The sequence below is a fragment of the Miscanthus floridulus genome, chromosome 15 (genome assembly GCF_019320115.1).
Source record: "Miscanthus floridulus cultivar M001 chromosome 15, ASM1932011v1, whole genome shotgun sequence".
NCBI lineage: Eukaryota > Viridiplantae > Streptophyta > Magnoliopsida > Poales > Poaceae > Miscanthus > Miscanthus floridulus.
In genome coordinates, this window is record NC_089594.1 from 65101823 (window position 1) to 65124455 (window position 22633).

Below are 22633 nucleotides of genomic sequence, written 5' to 3' on the forward strand. Positions count from 1 at the left end.
GCGCTCGGGCTTAGTCGGTTCAGTGACCGGACGTAGCACAGTAAAAGTGATCGGACACGCAGGGCCCGTATCCAATCACAGGTGACATACGCTGACATCGGGCGTGAAACTTGGCGCGCAAAGGAAGAGAACTGACCAGACACTGGGCTAGATCCGGTCGAGGTACATCTGACGCGTGGAAGTGACCGACGCGCGGTAGCTGGACAGAGCAGCGCATCTAGTCAGTGCTTGGCGGTTTGGGCGCGCGAGCAAGCTGACTGTGCACCGGCGTGTCCGATCCATCTTTAACACGAGCACGGGAGTGAGTTAGCCGTTGAAGATCGGGTGGTGCAAATTTGAATGTGGGACACCTGGCAAAGATCCCACGACCGGACGCTAGACCGGGTGCATCCGGTCAGCGCGAGTTGGGCTGCTGTGTGAGCCCAACGACTCTATTTTGATGGAGCCTCTATAAAAGGTGTTTGGCCGGCTTAAGCTCACCCTCTTGGCTATTTGCATTGACATAGCAACCTTATGAGTTTAGTCAAAGCCCTTCCACTTATTTCCACCATTAATTCATCATCTTTGTGAGATTAGGAGTGAATCCAAGAGCATTGCTTAAGTGATTATATCTAGAAGCACTTGGTGTTCGTATTTCGTTGTGGGATTCACCTATTACTCTTGGTGGTTGCTACCACCTAGACAGCTTGGAGCTGCGAGGATCGTCGAGCGGAGGTTAGTGATTGTCTCCAGCTCCGATCGTTGTGATTGTGAGGGGTTCTTAACCTTTCCTCGATAGAGAGCCAAAAGGTACTCTAGTGGATTGCTCATGACTTGTGTCATCCTTGTCTTATATTGGTTGTGCGGCACCCGGTTGCGGGTTTGGCGTGTGATTTCAATTAGCACGTGAACCTCTAAGTGAGTGAATCGCCACAACGAGAACTAGCTTGCTGGCAAGCAAGTGAACCTCGGTAAAAAATCTTGTGTCATCATTGTCCGAGGATTTCATTGGTTATCTTATGAATGATTGATTGGCTCCATCTTGTGATTGTCTCAATTTCTCGACACAACGGTATAATCATCACCATCCTCTCTTGTGCACTTACATTTCTAGTGTTGCTTCGCTCTTTAGTGTAATTAGTTTTGAGAGCAAGCTTGTATTGGGTCTAGTGGTTAGTGTAGCTCTTTAGTTAGCCTTTGAGAGCACACTAACTTAGTGTAGTGACTTAGCCTTTGTGTGCTTAGAGATCATAGTCACTAGAATTGTGGTAGGTGACTTATATTTTTAGTAGCTAACGTAACACTCGCTTCGCCATTTAATTATCTAATATCTCTGCTAAGTGTTGTTGTAGAAATTTTCAATAGGCTATTTACCTCCTCTTACTATTAGGACCTTTCACCACGCCGCATGAAAAAAGGCACCTGAGCGAAAAAGGATGACTTAGCAACTACTTTCAAACTAAAACTATATAAGTCTTTTGGTTTTTCTATGTATTTGTTATGTAACTAGATAATATGCGCTGCACCTACGTACATAATCTATACCTAATACTAAAGAGGTAAAAAAATTTGCCATAATTTTTTTTTTCATCCATCACCTAATCTCCTCTGGATTCACGCTTAGATCGTCCATTGTGATTTCTGTGTCCAGCTTGTTTTTGTCTAATTTATGTCCACTCTAGATTCTGTCCAGGTCTTGATTTCTTTGTCCAGGTCGTTTCCACCTAATCCTTTTTACGCTCACTTCGGTTTCCATGTCGATTCCTATTTTATTTTGGTTGTCTGGTTCACATCAGTTCCTCTTAGGCTTTTTTATTGTGCACGTTCTTTGCTCCTATAGTTTTTTTTTTTGTTCCTGTGATTTTTCTCATATAAACAAAAGAAATAGTAAATATAATATTTTTTAGCCATTTCTTTTACGATTACATAGTACAATACAGACGCTCACAACGCACGCACGAAAAACCCTACCACATAAATATATATGTATTTTTCTTGTTGTCGTTTCTCAAAAAACATTAGATAATTTTTCTCTCATCGTACGCACGGATATTTTTGCCAGTAATAGAATAAAAACCAAAACGACCTATAATCTAGCGTGCAAGATAGTGTCTTTGTTCATAACAAAATCTAGCGTCTTTGGGACACGTGTTCATATACGTGGTGTGTGTGGTGTACTTGATGTGTACGTGCGTCATTAGTTAAAAACAGATTTCTGAGCTAAACAAGTCTTCTAAGATTAAGTTTTTTACTTACATAAATCTTTTAGAAACAATATTCAAAAATAGCCATTGTCCGGTTTGCCCCTTCGTGCCTCACGTGGTGCTACGTCATTCAAAGCTACCGTCCAAAACCACCCTTGTTAAAAAAAAAGGTAGCCAGTTTGATGATTAAAAATCCGATCTCATAAATAAGGTGGAAAATCGGATTATCACGAAATTTGAGGGATCAAAATTTCTGATGTGGGCATCGGCTCAGTTGAACCACAACATTAATTGGTCGTCAGATAACATAGTCAGCTTGTTCGGAAGCCTGTATTCGGATTATAAGTCTTTGACTTATCAGTTAACGAATAGTATTTTTCTCTCACACCAAACCAGTCAACAGTACTTTCAGCCATGGCTTATAAGCCAATCCAGCCAAAACGAACAGGTTGAGTATTATGGGGGGCAACTTCAAATTTCAATGAAAATGGAATTGATTTGTGGGATTCCTGTGTTATAGAATTTGTTGTTTTACGTGGACTTCACTAGTGCATATCACCTCATCTAAGGGTCTTTTTTTTTGAGATTTTTTTTATAAAGGGTTAATCACAAGCTAGCTAAAAATTAACCTAAATTAGCTCTAGTGCATCTAAACAAGAGGGTTAACTGATGGACTAATTCTTAGACAAGTCTTTAACTAGTTATTAGACATCCTTGGTTAATTTGAGCTTATTTTTAGCGTAGCTAGTAACTAGTCCTAATTCATCCAAACATGCCCTAGATTTGTTCAGGACCAAACCGTGATACGCAGCTATCACTCTCTACGCTAGTTATTCAACTCATAGGGAGTGATAGCCCGTAGTTTTATCCATGCCGGCTGCATGTGTGGTTTTTTAGTTCACCTGATGGTGTTTCTAATCATTACAATCCTCCTAGTTAAATAAAAAGGTGGTGTTACTAAAAAATGCTCAGCGAGCTATAAATACAGCCATCGATTTTCTGTTGTTTTGTTACATGTAATTTATCGAATCCTTTAGCTATAATCGTACGATCTATAGATGGTGGCGGAGTCCTGTGTGGCATGAAAAATGCATATGAGCGAAAAAGGATGACGTAGCAAAGAAATACTCCTACTTTATTTTGTTTTGTTTTGCTGGGTACATAATTTTTGTTATGTAACTAGATAATATGCCTACACACATAATAGAATAAAAGCCAAAATGATCTATAATCTAGCATGTAAGATAGTGTCTTTGTTTGGTCATAACAAAATCTAGCGTCTTTGAAGCCCGTGTTCGTGTATGTGTGGTGTGTGTAGTACTGGGTGTGTAAGTGTGTCATTAGTTAAGAACAGATTTCTAAGCTAAAAACATTTTTTCTAAGATTAAGATTTTTAATTACATAAATCTTTCAGAAATAATATTCAAAAAATAGCTATGGTCTGGTTTACCCCTTCGTGCCTCACGTGGCGTTACGCCATTCAAAACTACCGTCCAAAACCACCCTTGTTAAAAAAGGTAAACAGTTTTAAAATTTCATGGTTAAAAATCCGGTTTTGGTAAATAATAAGGTGGAAAATCGGACTATCGCGAAATTCGAGGGATCAAAAGGACTTTCTTCCGGTCTCTAATATAAATTTTCGGCCAAATTAAAAGATAGGCCTCTCTTTTGTTTGGGCCGGGCCCAATTTTCGCCCTTTCCAGCCGTTGTTAGAGAGGCCGAACGGCGCCCGACCTCACACGCAAGGCCCAGACGGTAGCAAACCCTAGACCGAGAATCTACAAATAGCAAAGCAAATCAGTCCTCAACGCAGCCGGCAGACCTAGTCGCCGGGGGGACGCTCTCGGATCTCTTCCTCCGTCGTGATGGTTGTATCTTTGCACCCTCCCTCTACAAGCTTGGTTTTGTTCGATTCTTTCGCTCTCTTGTGTTTGTCTGGCCTTTAGTTTTGTTTTCTGCTGGATCGATTGCTCTCCCGATGATGATTAAAAATTATACTTTCGTTCTTCTGAAGTTGCAATGTGGAAGAACAATTTGGAGACCTGAACTGAGGGGATTCTTACTCTATCTACTGTTGTTTTCTTCTATGTTTTTAATTTTTTGTATTTGCTAAGCTGATCTAGATGAATCAGAGTTCTTGGAAGATCCCTGTGAAGACCTGTGATGTTAAAGTAGTGGCCTGATTTACATCGTTGATGAGCCGTATTATTATCACGCAGAGGGATCTGAGTCTGAGCCGCTTTTCGGATATTTCACTGATGCAGATTTTATTCCTCTTTCCTTAGTCTTTTATTCGTCTTTAGTTTTTATTTTTTTTATCCCTCTAGTATTTTTTCCTTTCCTTTTCACCCGATGAATGTACATGATTTAAGTTTCAGCCTTGTCTGAAAAATATCAATCTGTTGATACTCTTCACATCCATGTCTGAGGGTGTTTGTGTTCGTTTTTCCTACTTCAATTTAATTATTATTTCGCCTTTAGTCTCCAGATCGGTTTTAGTCTCTGGGGATGATCAAAATGCATACTTTCGTTCTTCCGAAGCGCATTCTCATTGCGCACTGCGGAACTCTCGAGACCTGAACTGAAGGGACTTCAAGCCTGTTGCTGCTGAATCTTGAGTTGTAGATAGCTTAGCAAAAAACAATTTTAATGTAGTTTTCGTTTTGTTTTGTTGCTTCACGACTGGAAGAATGGCCTGATTATCTATTGTCTGGTCATTCTGTAGAGGGAAGCATAGATCGAACAAGTAGTCAGAATTAAACAGCATGATGCTTGTTTCACTGCATCCGTGTTACCTGTCTCCTGGCACAATACAATGAAATTGAACATGATTGCTTTTGCTGCTTTTTATAAAAGAAGGGGGGAAATCCTTTTAAGACAATTTTTTCCTATTACCATGTGATTTGGAAGCACCAACATAATGCAAATCTAATTGAAGAATTTCACAACAAGGACAGAGCTGATAATGTGGTCGAATGATGATTCACGGTTCAATTGTTCTTGCTGAACCTTCTTTGATCACCCTGGCCTCATAAGAATCATAACAGCAGCAACCAGAAAACCAGAAAGAAAGATTGATCGACAACAGGAAAGAAAGATTGATCGACAACAGGTAGTGCAAAATAAAGTCAGTTTCACTGTACAATCGAGCACTGCCACAATAAAAAAAATACAGCCCATTGCAGCGAAACAATGCCCAGCTCGGACACCAATGACACACTAAACTGTTTGCAAGGGTGCTGATTGGCATTTGTTTTTGCCAGAGGACAGTGGACAGGAAAATGGTGGAGGAAGCCAAATGACATGTAAACAAAGTTTTTTTTAAAAAAAATTGATCATTCAAAATTTGATAATGTTAAATTTTATATGAATGTGCACTAGAAGGCAAAATCTTACGAATTTAAGACAAATTTTAGGTGAAAGTAGAGATTCTGTCTTTGCACCTAAAATTTGTCATTTTCGTATAATTTTTTTAAAAGAGTTTGTCTTAACATTTATGTGTGAGTACATATTGTATGCACCAAAGATGTTTTAAATTTCAAATCTTTTGAATAACCAAAATATACTTTTGAACTTGGTTTCTATATTTACACCACATATTTTATCAGTGGGCCACCTGCTCGCTTGACAACCATCCAGTTCTGCCTGTTTTCGTCAACCGATAAACGGATATGGATATGCATCCCCTGGTTTTTCAGCTGACCCTGCATTTCATCGTGTTATTAATAAGGAAATGTCCTATAATTGCCCAACGCCTAGGCAATCAGTAGAAAATGGAACGAATCCATGTATGCAATTGCTGGTCCAGGGACAGGTCGCTTCAGTCAAGAGCAGGCTTGAACATGTGCTCTGGAACCGGAGAATGTGCTCCGATTGTTCTGCCACTAATATATTCCATGAATGCCAGAGAATGAACATAACCACCATTATAATCTAAAGCAACAGACTTAGTTCTTGGAGGCAAACCAAATAATGGTTCGAGGATCCCCCGGTGCATCCATGCGAGTGATAAGCCGACACTTATAAACCCATTCTGGACTATGCAATGCTAAAAAAATGACAATGCAAGGTTAGTGTCATTTTCCTTTTTTTATTCCGTGCGCAGAATTACAGAATGATAATGCATGATGTCAATTTAGTTCAGATATGCATAAGTCAGGCAATAAAATAAAAATCAAACAAGATGTTGATGAGGCGCACAGTAGCATAATAATATTAGTTTGAAAACCTAGCCTCCTATGGGACGGTTGGCGGTAGCGGACGAAGAGAAAGGGCCTATTTTCTTTACTTACAGATAACCAAGGATTCATTATGGAAGTAATAGCAACAACCAAGTTTTCGATGCTGTTGTAGAGGATCTTATGATAGGCCTGGGCTGGACGATGTTGAGCACGAACCATCTTGATTTAACTGTAACCTTTTTCGATCTTGGATGTTGTCAGTTATGTAAGCCTTGTAGACAAACGTAAACGATCTAACAAGAATCCTTATAGATACTAGCAAATATACCCGTGCGTTGCAACGGGAGAAAAAAAACTATCCAGCATTCATGCAAAACGATAACGTGAATGGTACATATCTACTAATATTTTATCCTTTTATAATTTTATTTTATGATGATAGTGACATCCATAATATAAGTCAATGTTGACAATAAATAACAATGTCTTATTAGACATGTTTCAAATTAAAATGCACCATGGTATATTTTTCCTCCCATTGCAAAGTGCATAATTATTTAGCTATAAATATATCCTAACTTTAATTTTTCATAATGTCCATGTGTTTCTATGACTCAATATCGACATTTCTAGCTTTTTTTATGCATCATATCAACCTCCGTAATTTTTATGTCGATGTGTCAAGGATTGGTCTGTCCACCAATGATTGAGACCTCTCTTGAATTTTCACATGGCAGTCCTCGTCAGGAATTACATAAGTACATTTGTTTAGATTTCATTAGATAATAATCTCAAGATTTCGGTTCATGAAATAATTAGTTGTACCGTTGACTAATCCATATTTTAATAAAAATAAGTTTTGTTTCTAATCAAAACTTAAGATGGTGTAAATCCTTCTTCTCAAATAAAATCTTAATGCCCAAACAAACATAATAAGTGTTGAAAAGTAGGAGTTATGCATTGGGGTTTGCCTTGGGTAGGATTGAACAGCGGAAAGTTAGTAAAGCCTTCAGGAACACCGACGACGAGGACCTCCTCCTCGTATTCCTCGGCCACCTCCGCATATTTGGGGTCTGCCTCTGGCACGTTCTCGGTTATCGCCAAACCTATATGCATGCAACATATCAAGGATGATTTAACACACCAATAGACAAAGCACAACCTAACAAGATTCATAACATCTATGGATAGATCACATTTTTATGAAGCTAACAAAACTAGTTTGATATTTTTCTGATTTTTCTATGATTTTTGACGAATTTTACAATAAATCGGCACGTGAAAATAGAAAAGAAATCGGCACGGACACGGCTGAGCATGGCGAGACCTAGTCGATGATGGGGGCTGGACGAAAAAAAGAAGCTATAAATTTTGCCTCTTTATTATTACGTATAGATATAAATGACAGGTCCCATTTGAATCCTTAGAATTGAATTTATTTTAATAATCATAATTTAGACACAATTAATTAAACTAATATATTTAAATATGGATTATATTTATATATTATCGTTGGCTATATAAGAGACGTACTTATGTGTTGCATTTCTACCCCATACGGGAGTGAGTTGAACGTGTTACAAGTTGCAAAGTAGAAACATAGGATGATAATCTATAGAAACAATTTCCTTCAATCATCCTATGAATTTGAAATAAGCCTATACGTAAGCTTTGAAATGTGATGGAATATCAAATTTCAAGCCAAATAGCCTAATTTATTAAATAAATTTCAATTCCTCCAAATGAAATGATCCAAACGGCCCTCTAAGAATCATCTTGGAATTGTGGATATCATTTGAGTCCGGATGACTTACAAAAGGCAATCTGTCTGTAACAACACAATCCGAGGAACAAATCTGGCTCGCAGTTTCACGGAATACTGGGGAAGCAGTTTCGTGTATCAGTCAATGTACAATTGTACACTGAACATGGCACAAGAATTACAAGAAACACATTCCGGTGAAACCATGTCTACACAAAAACACAGTCTCGCCAAAAGCAGACTCTACAGCTCATCTATGTGTAAGTGGCAGCAAACTGACTGCCCAGGAAGTATCATGCCGCTGGTATACAGTAGGAGGTGCTGAGGGCTGGAGGAAGGACGCACACCAGGTGAGGCCCTGCTGGGTTGCAGCTAATGTTTGCCTCGCCCACCTCCGGCAGGCCCAGCTGCGGTGGGTGGACGTACCCAGAGACCAGTGGCACACATGTCACCGTGATCTCCATCCTTGAACCTATGAGCAAGTGCAGTGTGGTGTGAAAATTGTCAGTATTTTCGTTTCAAATTGGATTGGAAGTTGTCACTCTGCCACAGACATGGATTGAAACATCTGGTACCACGGTTCTTACCTTGCTCATTTGACAACGATACGTGACCACATTTCCTCCCAGCAACCATCCAGTTCTGCGGGTTTGCCTCAACCTGATAAAGTATTTCATCCTGCAACACAAAGTCCTAGTTTAGTTGTAAAGAAAACTTCCAATGGTTTTTATCCTTTTATAAGCTTACTTATTGACTGCATAAGGCACACTGCTGAGTGCTGACAGGATAATTGACCTTACAGGACTGGTAGTACAAGAGCTGCAATGTTAGCAAGTTCTGGACTTACGACGGGTATGGATGCATCCTCCGGGGGTTTCAGCCTTTCGACCCTCCACCTCATATTAACTAATTGCCCAACCCTCAGGCAGTCAGTAGAAAATGGAAGGAATCCAACTGCTAGACATGGATCCAGAACAGGTCGCTTCAGTCTGAGTGCGATCTTTAACAGAAGCTCTTCAGAATCACCAGGTTTTACAGGTACAGGAGAATGTGCTCCAGTTGTTCTGTCACCAGATATCCCGTAAATGATATTCAGCATGCTGTCTGCATTTTCTGCCTCATCCACATCTAAAATATACCATGAAATCCATAAGTCAGTAGACAGTACTTGTACTTGTTAACCCTAAGACTAAGAGGATTGTAGCATTGGCAAACAATCGTATGGGACAGCTAAAATAAAAGACAGACTAGACTTACCCTTTGTACCACTTAACCGTATCATGAATAAAATTCCAGCTTTGGAAGAAGGAGCAATAACCAGAGGGAATAAACTCAAAGCTGGCCGTCCATCTCCTTTGCCCAAGTGCTCAAATCCAGATTGAAGATCTAACCGTACATCCTTTACATGCAGTGTAGCCTTCACTTCAGAACGCAATATCACCTGAAATGGGCAGAAAAGTACTAATTGAGATTAAACATGACAAGAAGAAAAAAAATTTAACAATTATCATTTCAAATTGCAGAAATACACAATTATCATTGCCAGAATTTCTGCTGATGCTGCCGCTTAACACAATATCAGAACATATCGTGGGTGGCTTTGACAACAAGGTCAGCAACATATAATAGAATTCACATATATATATATGAGAAACAAACTTATGATTCAGCACATGTTCAAACATGCATAATATTTTGATAGGAAAAAAGATCTCTTTTTAGCACCTAAAAGGTGAAAATTGGTCAAGTTGTAGAAGTCACCTTGATGTGCATGCAAAGATCAAGTTTATACACTTTTTTTTGAGAGCCAACAAAGACTTTACTTGCATGTTTCAAACTAAAGTACGAGTGTATGGGCACATATTTGCCTAGATTTGCAAGTCACCGATTTAGTGTTGCCATTGTATGGTCAAACACATGGACCCATGGGCACCAGAAGCACCCAAATAGGCAAAAATTGTATGATTCATGGAATCGTATGACTTCCACAGAACCAGTGGCAGAGGCAGAAACTCATATTTTTCTTTGCTAAGGGGGGGGGGGGGGGGGGGCCAATAGTATTATTTTTTTAAAAAAAATGTTTGGATTTCAAATCTTGCAGTGCAACAATTGCCACACATAAGCAATGACTCTCATGCACATGTGCCAGACAGGAGAGAACTCTACCTGTAGAAGTAGAGCTCCATCATTGCACTTGTCCACGACGCGTGTGCTTACATGGAATGGGTTAGTAAAATGAACTGCAATGGTCCTGAAAATCACAATAGTAAGCTTGTTGAATATCTGTATCTAAAGATTGATATATTGAAAGGTATCTCATCTTTTCTCATACAATGGCAGACATGACACAGCTCTTCTGCATGGTCAAGGAAAAAACAGAGAGATACCTTTCAAACACTTGATTATGGAAAATCCCAAACTCAAGCTTGAGAGCAATCATTCTCATCCCGTCTACAACGCTCTGTTTCTGAGGAGACACTGAAACAAGGAGACGGAGAAAGGTCAACTAACTGATTGAAACATACCATAGTGAATTTATCACTTGTCACATACAGACCTGGGGATTCTCCTCTGGCAATTGTATCATCAATAGCACGAACAGGAAACCAAACAAGAGTAGTCACATCACTAGCCCAATCTGGAAGTTTTATCTTTCCATTTTCAATAGGGATCTTTTCAACCTTTCCAGCTTCGATGGAGCCGTTGGCAGAATTAGCACACTCCATATCACTTCCGTAAATTTCTATGTCAATCATCTGAGACTCCTCAATTTTCAGTTCAGCACCAGCATCGATATGCAATATGCCACCTTTTAAAGAATAGTCTATTGGCTTAACGATTAATCCAATCCATTGGAGCTCATTCATAAGCAACGCAGAGGACACAGCAGGTGTAATATCAACTAAAGCCCTTGGTTTTCTCACCTACAACAGAGAGACAAAAGCAATGAGAACATAGCTGTCTTAAACAAGAAACTATGCCCCGCTTTTGTTTTGAAAGTATAGCTAGTGTCTCTTATTGACAGTTTAGTGACATGGGACTAGGATTATATAAAACAGTTCAGGTCTTCAGCTCATTTAAGCAATTACCTTCAAAACAGGTCTTGTTGGCTTCTCAAAGCTCATAAATTCATCAGTTTCAACTGGCCCATCTTGAGAAAATCCATGCGATCTGAATGACAGCTTGCCAATCTGTCCAGTGAGAGCACCCAACACATAGGAGCCAGGCTTTTGAGGAGGAATGTCAAAAGAGATGATATTTCTACCTGGTACGAGAACATGAGAATCTGAACTTTTAATTGCCTGCACGGATGGCAACATTAAACCATTAGGTGACTGAAGAATAGATTGTGTGCGGTCATTTCTCATTTTCTCTAGAGTTTGAATATACTTTATCATAATAGTTTTGATTTATGAAATCTGTTCTGCAAGGATGAAACTGAATTTTACTTGAAAACATAGTAGCACATCCAAACCACGAATAACAGAATAAGAGATATCACAGAGAAAAAGCGTAGCAATCAGTAATGCAGTACTTGTACCTTGATACCTTCATCTGCACTAGAAGAAGCTGACAATCTTAAACTGAGAGACTCCAGTGTGATGTCATCTGGGAAGCCACTCCAAACTGCTACCGATAGTGTACCAGGATCTCCATCACATAATTCTAGTGGTGGACCAGCATTTCCAGCAAATGTAATTAGTGACGAGACATCAAGGGGCACAAGATGTTTCATTTCACTGTGAGCAAGTCGAACAACTTCTGACTGGAAAGCTTGCCGCTCTTTAGATGAAAACAAGCCACTGTCCAGAGAAAGTAACTTTACACAAGAAGCCAAATAACCAGCTTCATCATTAAGAATCTTCTGGCATTCTGCAAGATCAGGAAGAACATCTGCCAACAGCTCTTCCCAGCCTTCTGCAGAATAAAGAGCGCAAACTTTCTCATAGGATTTCACAGCTAGGTCATAATTTCCATGCTTAAAGAACAGAGCTGCAATCTCTCCATCAAGAACAACTCCATGTCTTTTCCACCATGAGCGGTGGTAATTGTCAGCTGCACCTTTAGTAAGCTCCATATATCTTTTCTGTAACACAAAAAATAATAACTGTTACAGTTCATCTTTATTAGAATTTGTCTCTAGATCAATTAGTTCAAGGAAAACACAGAAGAAGCATTATTAGGAAACTTAAAGTTCATAATGTGTATCTATTGTGATGAGCATGATACACTACCTCAAATTCTTCTAGTGATGAAAGTGATGTCATAAAATCAGGATCTGATATCGTTTGTTTCAGTGCATGCTCAGCTGCAACATGAATTTCTGACAACCTCATGGGACGACCAACTGGCAGTGAAGTCTCGGACGTTGCTGGACCTGACATTGTTCTTGTCATTAAGTTAGAAGCAGATCTGTTGGGAGGAAGTTTTGAATTTGCATCTAAACCTGAACTGCCCAGACAAAATACGCAAGTATGTAAGTAAACAGAAATTGCAATCTAAAATCTTATACTGTAAAGATAAATGCATAACAATAGGGGGAAATGATAGTCCTTACCCATCAGATGAATCATACAGCTCGGATAGATTTCCAACAGAGAGAAAAGCCCTGCGCCTATTAGCCTCACGTAGAAGCAAAGAAGGTTCTAATGGCAGAGGTTTCCTGTGAATGCTGAAGAGCTTTTCTCTTGATTTGACTTGAAGAACCATCTGCGAATGAAAAGGATCCACAGCCTTACAGTTTGCAATAAGTGTGGCGGAAATGGATTTTGTATAACAAAGAACATATTAGCAAATATGAAGCTGTATAGGACCTCACACTATAAAATTCCAGTGTTTAGCATTAAAATTATTAAATCCGCTGCATCCCATCTTTCATTAAATATAGAAATTATCAACGACAACTTTGTGTTATTGTTCAATGGTCATCACCAATCAGATCTATTATCCTATTTTCCATCAAATGTTTAGTTATATTTTTACCATTTGTGATTTGTGATGTACCAGAAGATTTCACACGTGTGGAAGAAGGCATTTTTGCTAACAGTGAGGGGGGCCACACCCTACATGCTAGAGAAGCTGTAATGGAACCGTGAAAACATGGAATACAATAGCATAGTCAGTTTCCATATTCATAGTCCATTCGGCAGCACTTTTTGTAGATTCATGTTTTTTAGCATACCAAATTACAGAGACGGACCAATTTCCAACACGTTAATGTTATCAGTTGGGAGGATATGGTCAAGTTAGAGTGTTAGACTGAACAAGAGGGAAATGTGACTTTGGTGTAAGAACTATCCATACAAAATGTAATTAGAAGCAATGAAGCAAAGCTGGAAAAAACAATACTTGCCTTCTCCTTTTCCATTATTTCTGCTGATGAATCAGGAGGAATTGAAGGCCATGTAGCTGGCTTTGGCCATGGTAGCATGCTTAAAGATGCACTGGAAGCACATTAAAAGTCTCAGTTTGAATGCAGGATGGTATTGAGTAACTAAAATGTTGCATCTGCAAGCTTCATTAGGACTTAAAAAAGGACAGGAATGCAATCTATCTATTAATTTAACTAGCCGATGGAAAAGGTGAAGTCAGTAAATAAAATAGCAGCATTGATCTTGTACCTGTTAACTGGACTCTTTTCTATCTCAACCCCATAACCAATCAAGTAAGCAAGCCTCATAAACTGCGATATTCATGAAGAGTGACGTATAAACAAACAGTGCTTTCTGTTGTATACAAATTCAGGGAACATAATCCAGAAGATAAGTAAAAGATCAAGATGGCAAACTTGAACTCTGGGGTATGAAGAAGCTAATAAACTACAATTAAAATACAATGGGACAGCATTCGCCAATTTCTATCCTGAATTTAAAAGCCACAATGGTATATAAGTAATAGTAACACGGTCATCCATTAGAACTCAGGACCAATATAATAATGGTTTAACCAATGTAATTGGAGCCAATATAAGACAGTAGTGCAAAATAATTCCTGAAAAGGATATAAGAGCATCTCCAATAGTTCCTAAAGAAACAATTGGTAAATCAATGAGTTTTCCAAGTAGCTAAAAAAGGTTGGGAGTATATTTGTTGGGTTCCTCCAATCGTTTCCAAAATCTCGCTCCTAAAAGATAGAAGGCAATTTTTGCATCAGGAATCCCGGATTCTAACCCATGTCCTTCCACCTCCAGATTGGCCGATTGATATGCGCGTGTATTTCCGCATGATTGGATCGATTTTTCCAAGTGCGAAAAGATTGGGAGTTGAGATAAGGAGTTGTTGGAGAGCGTTTTTTTTTTTTTAATCTTGCCAAAAATTAAGACTGGGAGTGGATTTTGGAAACTCTTGGTGATGCTCTAAATAAACCAGAGTGATTACCAAGAATGTAAATGATTCATTGTGAATGTGTGATTGCACGTAAAGAATCCAAGTTATAGCTTCTGTTGTGTAGATAATGATCATGGTGCTAGGCAAATACTATAATTGGCAATTCAGATTTCTTTTATTGTTTAAACAAACCGCATCAAGGTATGCTGCATGTACCAAGTGTGAATTGCAGTATTTGAGAATTTGCATGGATAAAAGTAATCTTGAAATATTAAATTGGCAGCTTAGATTTAATATTAATTTAATTGAAATACTAAACACTCTTTTTGAAGTAGAGCCATTGGTTATTGGCCCTGGAGGCCTTACATTTGATTTAGTATTACACTTCATCTACATTCTGAATTTTCTATGCCACAGCTACCAAGCTATGTTAAGTACAGGAATCTTGAAAACATTCCTTAAAGCCTGAATGACTAAAAACTAATTCCTTAAAGCCCAAAAACCAAGCTATTAAAAAGGAGGTCAAAAGCTCCCACATTAGGTGGGTCTGGGAAAGGAATTTCTAGACAGCCTTACCCTTGCTTAATTTTGCAAGGAGGCTGTTTCGAACCCAAGACCTCCACCACAAGTGGAGAGACTACCACTGCACAAGACCAGCCTTCCAGGAAAAAAAAGAACTACTAAGCAATATTTGAAGTTTTGTTAGAGTTATTGAACTACAGTGAGGAAAGCATAAAAGCAGAATTCAGAATAAAAATACACCAGACAATGGAAAGTGGCATAACATAAGTACAACAACTTGCCTTAACACGACAGAGGGAATAAAGATCACCCTGAAGACGATATAACTCTTTCTCTGAGTCAATAGCAACAGATCCATCATCATAATGCGAACTTGTAGACTTTATCAAACCCAAGCATGCAGTTATCACCCATACTTCACGGAAGCAAAATGGTAGAGCATTCTGAATGAGAAAGGGTAAGCATAATCAGAATTAAATATGCAAGCACTTCAATGACAATAGTCTTCCCAGCACATAAATAACTCATAAAGGAAGGAAACAGTAGTTACATACTTCGTGCAAGGCTAGTGTCTTGGAAAAGCCAACAACAAAAGTATATCCTCTGGCAGCAACCTCAATTGGGCGAGACAATTTAAACAATAACTGCATAAAAGGTGAAATGAAAATAAATGATAAAGGAACAAAGGTGATACATGGTTTTCAGTTGGCGTGTCAATCACCAATATGAACAATAAAGCAAACAAAGTCTAGCATAACATTGGTACTTGCAAATATCACGATATATCTGAGCATAATGACTAACCATTTGACATTAACATGAAAAGTGACAAGCTTGAAAATAGATCATTTAAAAACAGAAATCAGTTCTTTCGTATTTATTCCACTAGCTCTAAAGACTGCCCACTTGTAACTGAAAGAAAACGATACAATAGGTTGAGATGCTTGCAAACATATATTACTCCCTCCGTCCAGGAAAGAATGCAATTTGAGCATAGTACCGAGTCAAACCATTTTGAGTTTGACCAAGTATATATACACAAAAAGTATTAATATTTCTGATACCAAATAAGTGGCATTAGATTCATCATGAAATATATATTATCATAGTATACATAACAGCTAGAATTGCATCCTTTTTCTGGACGGAGGTAGTAAAATAGTAAGTAATAATGTAACAAAGCAGAAACCATTTCAGTGTAGCAAATTATCAACAAAACAGAAAGAATGCTTGCAGACACACAGATGTAAGACATTTTCCACCATATCTAGCTTGCAAGGTGCAACAACTGCATAATCAACTATGTACAAACCTTAGCCTGGCAAGCAAATATGTATTGCCTAAACTCAAATTCTCTGAATAAGTCATCCTGAACAATTTGGGTAAGTGCTTTGGCTCCTGGATTTAGCAGCGCAGCCTGGTCATCACCAGTATCTAGTCCACCAAATTCACGATGTTTCCCTGGAGAGTTCACTGCATTCATGGAAACAAGGTTATATTTATACTAAACAAGCAATAAAAGATAATCGACAAGAACTGTAAGTAATATTTATTGAACTAGAAATTCTAAGGCAGGAAAGAGACGTAGTCATTGATAATGACATTATAGTTTTCAAATGAGAAGAGTAAAAAATACTCCCTCCGTTCCAAATTATAAGTCGCATTGACTTTTTTGGTACGTCCATTTTGCTATGCATCTAGATATAATAATATGTCTAGATACATAGTAAAATGGATGAACCAAAAAAGTCAAAGCGACTTATAATTTGGAACGGAGGGAGTAGTTAATAAATAAACAGTAAACTGTCTCCAGAAAGAACAAGGAAAATGTTCACAAATAGATACACAGGTCTATGAGTTGTAAGCAATCCCAATGACTTGTAAGCACACTGGATATCAAAGTAATATAAGTGATCAGAAGGTAAGTTCAATATCTCTAGTGTTAACATAAACCTCATCCAGGTCAAATTTGTTTTTGAATGTAACAGGTCAAATTTGTCTAAGTCCCAATAGAACTCAATGGGGATTACAAATGAGGAATTTTAAGGTGCATGTAAGAAATGCGTGATCATGGCCAACTACAATAATGTGAATACATGAAGTTACTGTAAGCTCGTAAAGAAAACTTCATCACTCTTGAAATAGCCTTATACTCAAACCCTGGTAGATAGGAACCAAGGAACGAAGTATTTTTTTTATGCAAATCTACTATGAAGCTCAAAACTGAAGCAAGGTCACTGTCAGATAAAGCTAGATATAAACCTGATTCTGAATAGCATAGTTCAAGTTCATCATATTCACGGAGTGAATCTTCATGAAGATTACTCATCTCAAACATGAATGCCAAGCTTTCCTGAACATCATTAAGGAAAGGAAGTCAAATAGAGTAACAGTGCCACTGAAAAAAGTGGTTACAATTGGCAACCATCACTGTGGTTGCATTATTGTACCTTCAGAATGAAGAAGTTGCAGAAGTTCCATATTGGAGTGAACCGTTGCTCACTTAACCTCCGTATTTCCTCTTCATAAAACTGAACCCGCCTATCCAAAGTGTTTCTGATGCAGTCCACCATTTTAGAGTCAAAATCATCCCAGAATTCCTTGTCTGATCCATGGAGATCAAACTTGCAGCATCTATGTCAGAAAATGAGCAATTTTTACACTGTTACTACTCACATTGTTTGTAGTAACGTTTTACCCAAAAGTCCATAGAGAATTCAAAAGTGGAAATAAGCTCATGAAAGAAAACATAACTGCAAAATAACAGCAAACGAAAAGCTGGGTTGGAACAACTGGAAAGTTTTAACACATGCATTTTTTCCCAAACAAATACTATCGTGAAGAAGTCATAACAATTAACAAATACCTTTCTCTCTTTTTGGTGTTGAAATCAGCCTCTAGCCTAGCATATACTTTCTTTGCCATCTTAGTTGCTTGATCATTGCTAGGATGGGCCTTCGACACAAACACAATGAACCATTCTCGCTCATCGTTTTGAACAATTAATTTGAGGCGAGGCTTAAGAATAGTCTTGAATTCATCAAGATCCTGCAAATTTTTTATATAAATAAATAAATGAATGAATGGCAAAGTCATCCACATGGTCCATTTCACAAGTTATGTTGCTTGAAAACGAATCAAAAGGATTAGCATACAGTAGGATCAAGGGGGGGATGTGGGTGGCGAGTACCTCACAAGTAACAAGAACAACAGTCGCATATGGCTCCCGGAACCAGAACAAGTATTGTTCTTGTGGGAATCGACTCCGTAGTCTTGAATCAGTAGTTTGTATAAACTCAGCTGGTAGATTGTCAACAAAAACAGGGTTCCTTGCCTTGTTGTTGAGACAGGCCTTCTTCACTGGCACTCGTCGTTCAAAACTTTCCTTGATATTTAGCCACAAGTCACTAACATCTTCAACTGTTACAAAAGGCAAAACAACATGTGAGAAGGAAATTTTTGTACAAATATACAAACTTGAAACCACTTCCATTGACAGCAAAGAAATAAAAAAAAGTATATAAGTCTACTTCAATTGTTATCCAAATTTACCCCTTGAGGGTTATTAGTCCATCCATGCTAGCTACCCATGCACACAGGTTGCAGCGCAGTAAGGCCAGCGAGTGCAGGCTCTTCCATACTGTCAGGGCCTCTGTTCCCGAAGCAAAGGAGGTGATGGAACAGCATATTGCTAGTGATTTTACATGAGTACTTTCAGAGTAACATTGTAACTCGTCATGCAGGAAGAAGATTGAGCTACCAAAATGGCAAATCGAGATCTTTCACTGTTCATTCCTTAAGCAATCTGAAACTAGTGAAAGCAAAGAAAAGAAAAGCTTAACAAGTCTGAAACTATCACTATAGGCACTTAGATGCAAACCAGCAGACACTCAGCTACGCAACAATACAAAGACAAGGCACAGTAACACCTTTCCTGGACGAATCTAGGCTCGTTCGGATCCTTCCAGATCACACAGCAGCGAGATCAGGTGGACCAAGCTACCCAGATCGCGCCCCAGCAGCGACGCGTGAGTCGCGGCCAGCGCAGTTCAGATCCTTGGGGCTAGAATTAGGTTTTCGCAATTTAAAGGGGAGGCGGCAGGTTGGTACCGGCGATGACGATGCGGTCGCAGGTGGACTTGATGGTCTGGAACTGCGCGAGGTAGTTCGCCATGGCCGCCGGCCGAAGCAGCGGCGGCGGCGTAGGCGGAAAGTGATGGGCTCCGCGCCGGTACTAGTGCCCCATGCGGCCGCTACAGCTCCTGGGAGGTCGCCGGATGCGCGGGCGAGGCGCGGGGTCCCCGAGATGCGGAGGCGACGGGGAGTAGCGGACTAGCGGGGGAGTCTGCTGAAGACGAAGGCGCTAAACGGGTCGGGTACGCAGGAGTTACGGTTACGGACTGAGAATACTGACAAGATGGACCCTCCGCTTGGGTGAACTGTCATGGAGTCGGCTCATTTGAGTTTGAATAATATAAATAAAAGTGTTGTTATTCTATATGCTGAATTTCTCCCAAGTAAAAAATGAATAGAAATTATCAAAAATAAGTGAAAAGATATAAATAACAATTAATATTTAAATAACTCCTCAACGATGATTTAACATGTTTTTGTTTAAAGATATGTTTGGATGGGATTGTTTCATCATTGATTTTATGGATGAAATTGTTCCATTGTGGCCTTGTTCGGCTGACCTTGAACCCGGCTTGATTCGCTTCTTTTTTCATCCAGAACAGTATTTTTCTCTCACAAAATTTCAGCATAAACAGTGTTTTCAATCGTGAACAGTGCTCCTTTTGTGTCAGCCGAACAAGGCCTGTATGTTTAGTTGAGAGGGACGAGACCATTCTTGTTCACCGAGCAAAGCTCCGGTGTCTCCATTCAGTTGAGCACCAGACGTTATAGTGCAATGCCCACATTTTCTTCGGTGACAACTTCGGTGAGCACATCGGCATATCCGATCGCTATCCAACAGCTCAGCCAAGTGACAACCTCTCTAGAGCATCTCTCCAGTGAAAGGATCTAACAATGCCTAGAGGAGGGTGAATAGGCATATCTAAAAATTTACCGTAAATGCTAAGTTCAAATCTGTCAGTCAATGTCGGAAGTCCCGGCGTTTGGATCGGAACTCCCGATGTTGTCAAAAGTTTCGGCGTAAACGTCAGCAGTTCCGACGCCTACGTGAACTACAAAAGCAGTGCCAAATTTAACTTTGCAGATAAATAATCTTACAACCTCACTTCCTAGTGATTTGATGAAGATGTTGGGTCACTCCCTTGACGCCGTAATGTCTCCAACCCGTAGATCAAGTCTAAACCCTAAAATGGAAGTTTAGGAGACAAAGAGACAAACACATGCAAGTAATCTCTTGAAATCACAACAACAAGCACACGAGACACAAGGATTTATTCCGAGGTTCGGCAACCGCACTGAGGAGCTCCTACGTCCTCGTTGTTGAGGTGACCACCAAGGTTAGAGTCTTTTTCACCTCCTTGCCTCTCTTAAAGCGATCACAAATGTCACTTGAGCTTTCCACTAAGAAATCAAAGGGTGATACAAACTTCCCAAGGCTCTTCCACAAGATGGAAGCTCTTGGGAAACGCCTAGCCGGCTAGGGGCAAAGCCCAAGAGTAATAGACGTAAAATCAACTGGCTTGACGAAGAAATCAAGTGCTCAAGCTTACTAAAGTGATGCTCTCACTTAATCCACTCTCCTTTCACTTAAAACCCTAATGGAATCGAAGATTAGAGCAAAGGAGAAAGAACAGGGGTGCTTTAGTTGCTTGGGAGCTGTTGAGCACAAAGTTGGTTAGCTGTGAATGAGTCCATAACGGTTAGAAGTAAAGAGAGTGGTATTTATACTCCAAATGAAAATCTAACCGTTCAGATCTACGTCGGAAGTTCCGACGCAGATCTCGGGACTTCCGACGTCAATAGAAAGAACTGTTTACACGGGGTCAGAAGTTCACGCGTGCAAGTTAATGTCAAAACTCCCGGCAAACATCGGGACTTCCGACTGTCGGAAGTTTCGACGTACGTCAGGACTTCCAACGAGCGCAGTTAAAATAGCCAGTAAAGCTCCAGGTGTCGAAACTCCCGACGTACGTCGGGACTTCCGATGAGCACAGACAGCCAGACAGTCAGAACCACCGATGTCAGGACTCCCGGCTTGGGTCGGGACTTCTGACTGTTGGAAGTTCCGACTCACGTCGAGACTTTTGACATCCACAGTCACCGCGCAAGCTAAGTGACTGGGAGTCAGCACTCTCGGCAAGAGTCATGACTTCCGACTATCGGGAGTTCCGGCTTATGTCGGGACTTCCGACACCGACAGTCACAGAAAAAATAATCTACGTGCTCGTGAAGTGCTAGTGTCTCTTTTTTTATTTAATTATTATGTTTGATCACTCTATCTTCCTCAGACCAACTAAATTTGTATCCCTCTTTATAGTGCGGCGGATCATAAACTCAAAAGCAAAAATAAAACCTTTGGAGAGCGCTTTGAGTTCATCCACCTTTACAACTTCAAAAATTGAGGAATACAATTTTATCTTTATCAACTCTTTGATTCTTTTATGGGACTAATAGCTACAACGTATCTCATTAAGATCACATTAGTCCCTAATTTGGATGTCATCAATACACCAAAATCCACATAGAGGGCAAATGCACTTTCAAACTCCCCCTTTTTGGTAATTGATGACAACCAACTTAGGCTTTTATATCTCGGGAGTTCCGACGTCAATAGAAAGAACTATTCACATGGGGTCAGAAGTTCATACGTGCAAGTTAATGTCGAAACTCCTGGCAAACATCGGGACTTCCGACGGTCGAAAGTTTCGACGTACGTCAGGACTTCCAACGAGCGCAGTTAAAATAGCCAGTAAAGCTCCAGGTGTCGGAACTCCCGACGTACGTCAGGACTTCCGATGAGCACAGACAGCCAGACAGTCAGAACCACCGATGCTAGGACTCCCGGCTTGGGTCGGGACTTCCGACAGTTGGAAGTTCCGACTCACGTCGAGACTTTCGACGTCCACAGTCACCGCGCAAGCTAAGTGACTGGGAGTCAGCACTCCCGGCAAGAGTCATGACTACCGACTATTGGGAGTTTCGGCTTATGTCGGGACTTTCGACACCGACAGTCACAGAAAAAATAATCTACGTGCTCATGGAGTGCTAAAGTGTCTTTTTTTATTTAATTATTATGCTTGATCACTCTATCTTCCTCAGACCAACTAAATTTATATCCCTCTTTATAGTGCGGCGGATCCTAAACTCAAAAGCAAAAAATAAAACCTTTGGAGAGCACTTTGAGTTCATCCACCTATACAACTTCAAAAATTGAGGAATACAATTTCATCTTTATCAACTCTTTGATTCTTTCATGGGACTAATAGCTACAACGTATCTCATTAAGATCACATTAGTCCCTAATTTGGATGTCATCAATACACCAAAATTCACATAGAGGGCAAATGCACTTTCAAACTCCCCCTTTTTGGTAATTGATGACAACCAACTTAGGCTTTTATAAGAATAAAAGATTTTAAAACTTTTGAACTCCAAAATTTATGAAGAGCTCCCCCTTGATGTATGCATGAATTTGAATATTAATTAGAATCATCTATACATGATTTGCATACTTCAAGATGAAAG

At 39.6% G+C, this 22633-nt stretch overlaps 1 protein-coding gene and 3 non-coding genes across 4 annotated transcripts; 3 read left to right on the forward strand and 1 right to left on the reverse strand.

Annotated features, from left to right (window-relative positions):
* Positions 1-4154: 4154 nt before the first annotated feature.
* On the forward strand, positions 4155-4240 carry LOC136509721 (small nucleolar RNA Z159/U59). Its single transcript, XR_010772467.1, has one exon. It is a non-coding gene; the product is annotated as a small nucleolar RNA Z159/U59 (small nucleolar RNA).
* A 441-nt stretch (positions 4241-4681) lies between these two features.
* LOC136509722 (small nucleolar RNA Z159/U59) lies at positions 4682-4774 on the forward strand. The gene has a single exon (XR_010772468.1). It is a non-coding gene; the product is annotated as a small nucleolar RNA Z159/U59 (small nucleolar RNA).
* A 79-nt stretch (positions 4775-4853) lies between these two features.
* LOC136509760 (small nucleolar RNA snoR137) lies at positions 4854-4996 on the forward strand. The gene has a single exon (XR_010772499.1). It is a non-coding gene; the product is annotated as a small nucleolar RNA snoR137 (small nucleolar RNA).
* Positions 4997-8112: 3116 nt separating this feature from the next.
* Positions 8113-19330, reverse strand: LOC136506788 (trafficking protein particle complex II-specific subunit 130 homolog). The gene is made up of 21 exons (XM_066501678.1): positions 19085-19330; positions 18165-18394; positions 17841-18022; positions 17425-17608; positions 17237-17327; positions 16287-16447; positions 15529-15618; positions 15256-15417; positions 13748-13809; positions 13480-13570; positions 12685-12836; positions 12362-12578; positions 11668-12213; positions 11216-11428; positions 10684-11050; positions 10514-10604; positions 10293-10377; positions 9384-9567; positions 8974-9254; positions 8714-8804; positions 8113-8598 (listed from the first exon to the last, which is right to left on the reverse strand). Exons 1-21 carry the CDS (start codon positions 19146-19148, stop codon positions 8420-8422), a joined length of 3723 nt encoding a protein of 1240 aa, XP_066357775.1. The 5' UTR covers positions 19149-19330; the 3' UTR covers positions 8113-8419.
* Positions 19331-22633: the final 3303 nt, after the last annotated feature.